This window comes from Rhagoletis pomonella, unplaced genomic scaffold (genome assembly GCF_013731165.1).
Source record: "Rhagoletis pomonella isolate Grant_MI unplaced genomic scaffold, Rhpom_1.0 Rhpom_scaffold_00001, whole genome shotgun sequence".
In the NCBI taxonomy this organism is placed as follows: domain Eukaryota; kingdom Metazoa; phylum Arthropoda; class Insecta; order Diptera; family Tephritidae; genus Rhagoletis; species Rhagoletis pomonella.
The window spans coordinates 9,520,297-9,523,478 of NW_023458555.1; the positions used below are offsets into that span (position 1 = coordinate 9,520,297).

General features: G+C 31.8%; 1 protein-coding gene across 1 annotated transcript in view; it reads left to right on the forward strand.

Annotated features, from left to right (window-relative positions):
• Positions 1 to 620: 620 nt before the first annotated feature.
• Positions 621 to 3,182, forward strand: part of LOC118751834 (probable serine/threonine-protein kinase roco9) — a gene marked incomplete at its 3' end in the record, with an annotated part of 10,597 nt that continues 8,035 nt past the window's right edge. The window contains exon 1 of the mRNA XM_036486660.1: positions 621 to 656. Within this exon, the coding sequence (XP_036342553.1) occupies positions 621 to 656 (36 nt within the window). The remainder of the gene's footprint in view (positions 657 to 3,182) is intronic.

Consider the following 3,182-nt stretch of genomic DNA (forward strand, 5'->3'; position numbering starts at 1 on the left):
ATAATATATTTAAAAAATCGTAAACACGTCACTTACGATTGAAAAAATTTTATATTTACTACTTCATGTCGTTGGCATTTGCATTTCATTTATAAGTTTAAGTTATTTATAAACATTCGCTCTCAAAACTTATTAAAGGTTTATTTGAAAAAACCTTTAATAAGCTTAATATTAAAAATGCTTATTTAACGCTTATTATAGCAAACTTACTTTAAGTTATTTTTAAAAACATTTACTGAAATGCTTGTTGGGTACATATGTATGTACATACTATAAAGAAATGTTATTTACACTTTCTTTGACCTTTTGTGTATTTGCTCAACGCATGCATACGTGCGCATATCTATAGCTTAAAGTACATACATACAAACCTATGTACATACAGAGAAGGTGTTGTCAGTTTTATGACAGCTGCCTTGGGATTTCTTGCGGTCAGCTAAAATTGATTGGAGGAAAGAAAGTGTGTGGCAACGAACAAGTCCTTCCTTTACATATGTAAGTATATAAAAGCAGTACGTATTTTTATATAAATACATATGTATATGAATCAGGAGTCATTTTAAAATGTGGTTGTCTTCTCGATGCCGGAAAGCCAGAGTGAATCGCGAAAGCAGATAATCATGACTAATGTTGCCGCCGCGCGTTCGCGGCCCAAAGTAGGCTACATTATACAAATTTTTTTTTTCAGTCTGCAGCGAACATTAAATATGTTTGGAGCCATTGTTCATATATTTCACCTTGAAATTTTCACAGCTGCAGTCATTTTATTATTTTCAGTGCACTCTTAATTCGCAGCGTTTTTTTTTAGGTAAAATTTATTTGCTCGACTGAAATTGTATGCTGCCTGAATATCTGCAAGCAAAGTATATACTATATTTAGTAAGTATATGCATACACAGGCTACGTTTATTAAAGCATCTAAAATTTAGGGCGTACAAATTTTCAGCTGCTTTATTTTGCCACTTTTTGTTGTTTGTTGGCTTGCGCATACAACAATGATTTATTACTGTTTGCGGGCCATGACAAGCGACATGACAACAAAATAAGCCTAAGAACATATTTACAAATAACGTCACCTGCTAAATTTTCTCTAAATGGAACGAAAATATATTCATTGTAGCATACTTCTGTGCGCTGGAGATAATTTTTTTGCTATTACTTAAGTTCGCTTTGTTCTGTATTCTTTTGATTGACGTAGAGCAGGGAAGTGTGATTTTGTGTGCTTTGCGTAAAATGATAAAATATATTTTTCTCATTTAAAGGACTAAAATTAAATTTAAACTTCAAGTACTGAAAAAAGATAATCCTTCCGCGAGTGATGAGGCCACTTTCGGTTCAACTGTTATCGTTTTACTTCAAATTCAGGGTTGTCTATTTGGCTGCTTTCGTATCTCTCCTCATAGGTATATTCAATTTAAGAAAACGCATATGCTAATGTGTGTCAATGTGTCTCTATACATATGTACGTAGGTGTACCTGAAAAAAATTTAAATCTATTGCGAATTACCGCAACGCTGCCACTAGCACGGACGCACAAATGGACAAATGTAGAAATATGCAAGAAGTGCTCGTAAAACGTTGAAACTTTACTCCTATGACGAGGATTTCACGGTGATTTCTAAAATTAAATCGGTTTTTTCTACCGGTTACTAACTGCGAAAAATCAGATATTTTAGTACCGCTTACCAATTCCTTAAAAAGCGGAGTGGTCGCAGCCATTTTTTAATTTAGGAAACTTTTATTTTGCATAAAGATTTCTCTTTATATCAGTTTAGTAATTATTGAAATTTCGCAGCTTCCATTTTTTTTCTGAAAAATACTGTGCGCGGTTATTAACCGATTTAAAAAAATTTTCCAAAACTTTTCGTAGTAATACCATGAATCATACGTTTATCAATATTATAAAGAGATTCATTGAATGATTTTTGCAATTCAAAGAATCCATTAATCGTGGGAGTGGCGAGTAACCAATTTTTAACAATTTAATATGAATAAACCATAAGAACATTTGTTCAAAAATTTTTAAATTCGTTTTTGCTCTTTATACATATATTTAGAAAATGGGCGGAGCCACTCCGCTTTTTACGAAATTGGTAACCGGTACTAAAAATTCGGATTTTTCAAAATTGGTAACCGGTGCAAAAAAGCGACTTCATTTTTGAAAAAAACCATAAAAAAAACTCCCCCAATTCACTAAAAATGTACTGGTACGAATGTACATATGTATGTAACCCCTGAACTTTCCTGTATATGTATAAGTAAGTATGAACATTTGCGCTTATGTAACAGTTACGTCATATCTACAGCAATGTGTCACCGCATTTAAGCGCAGGAGAGAAAGTTTCCACTCAAAATTTAGATAAACACGAATTTTGCATAAAAATAGTTGCAGAAAACTATGAAAAAAAAAGATAAAATGGAAAACTATCCATAAAAAGTTTGCGCAGCAGCAAGTATGCTACAATAACACTAGATTGTACGTACCCGTCAAAAAGTTTCATTTTCCGTATAATATTTCCGCTTTACAAATTTTAGATTAAGGCAACGCCAATGCAAACCTTGCTCCTGCATATTTACATACTTGAAAGAAAATAAATGTAAATAGTTTAATGCTAAAATTTAGTAAGCGTAAAATTTTAGTTTTGTTAGTGTAGTATATTTTTAGGCACCCCTAAATTATGGGGAAAATGGCTTTTGCTTTCGCTTGCAACGTTCGTGGTTATTCATCGTTAAGTCTTTGCTAATTGCAAAATGTCGCTTTCACTTTCTTATTTAGCTAGCTAACTGCTCTGCTGCAGAAAGCTCGACTTTGCGTAAAATACTTTTATATTGACAAATTTCATAATTCTCAGAAAATTTGCTTTGGAAACTTTGCTTTTTCGTGTGGACACATTCAGTTGGAATAATTGCAGTGACATTTGGAAGAGGGTAGCGGTTTTATGTTCTAATTTTTAAAAGTAATTTATTTAGCTCAAATACAAATATACCCTTGATATACATAAGTCAAATTTTGCATTTTGAATACTTTACGTGAAATATCTATTACTTTATGCTAAATATATTTTTAGCGGCAATTTGTAAAACGCAGTTTCATTCATAATATATGAGCTAATATATATTTTACTTATTGTTAAATACAAATTATATCATTACAGTATTTTATTCGCATTTGTAAATTTCTA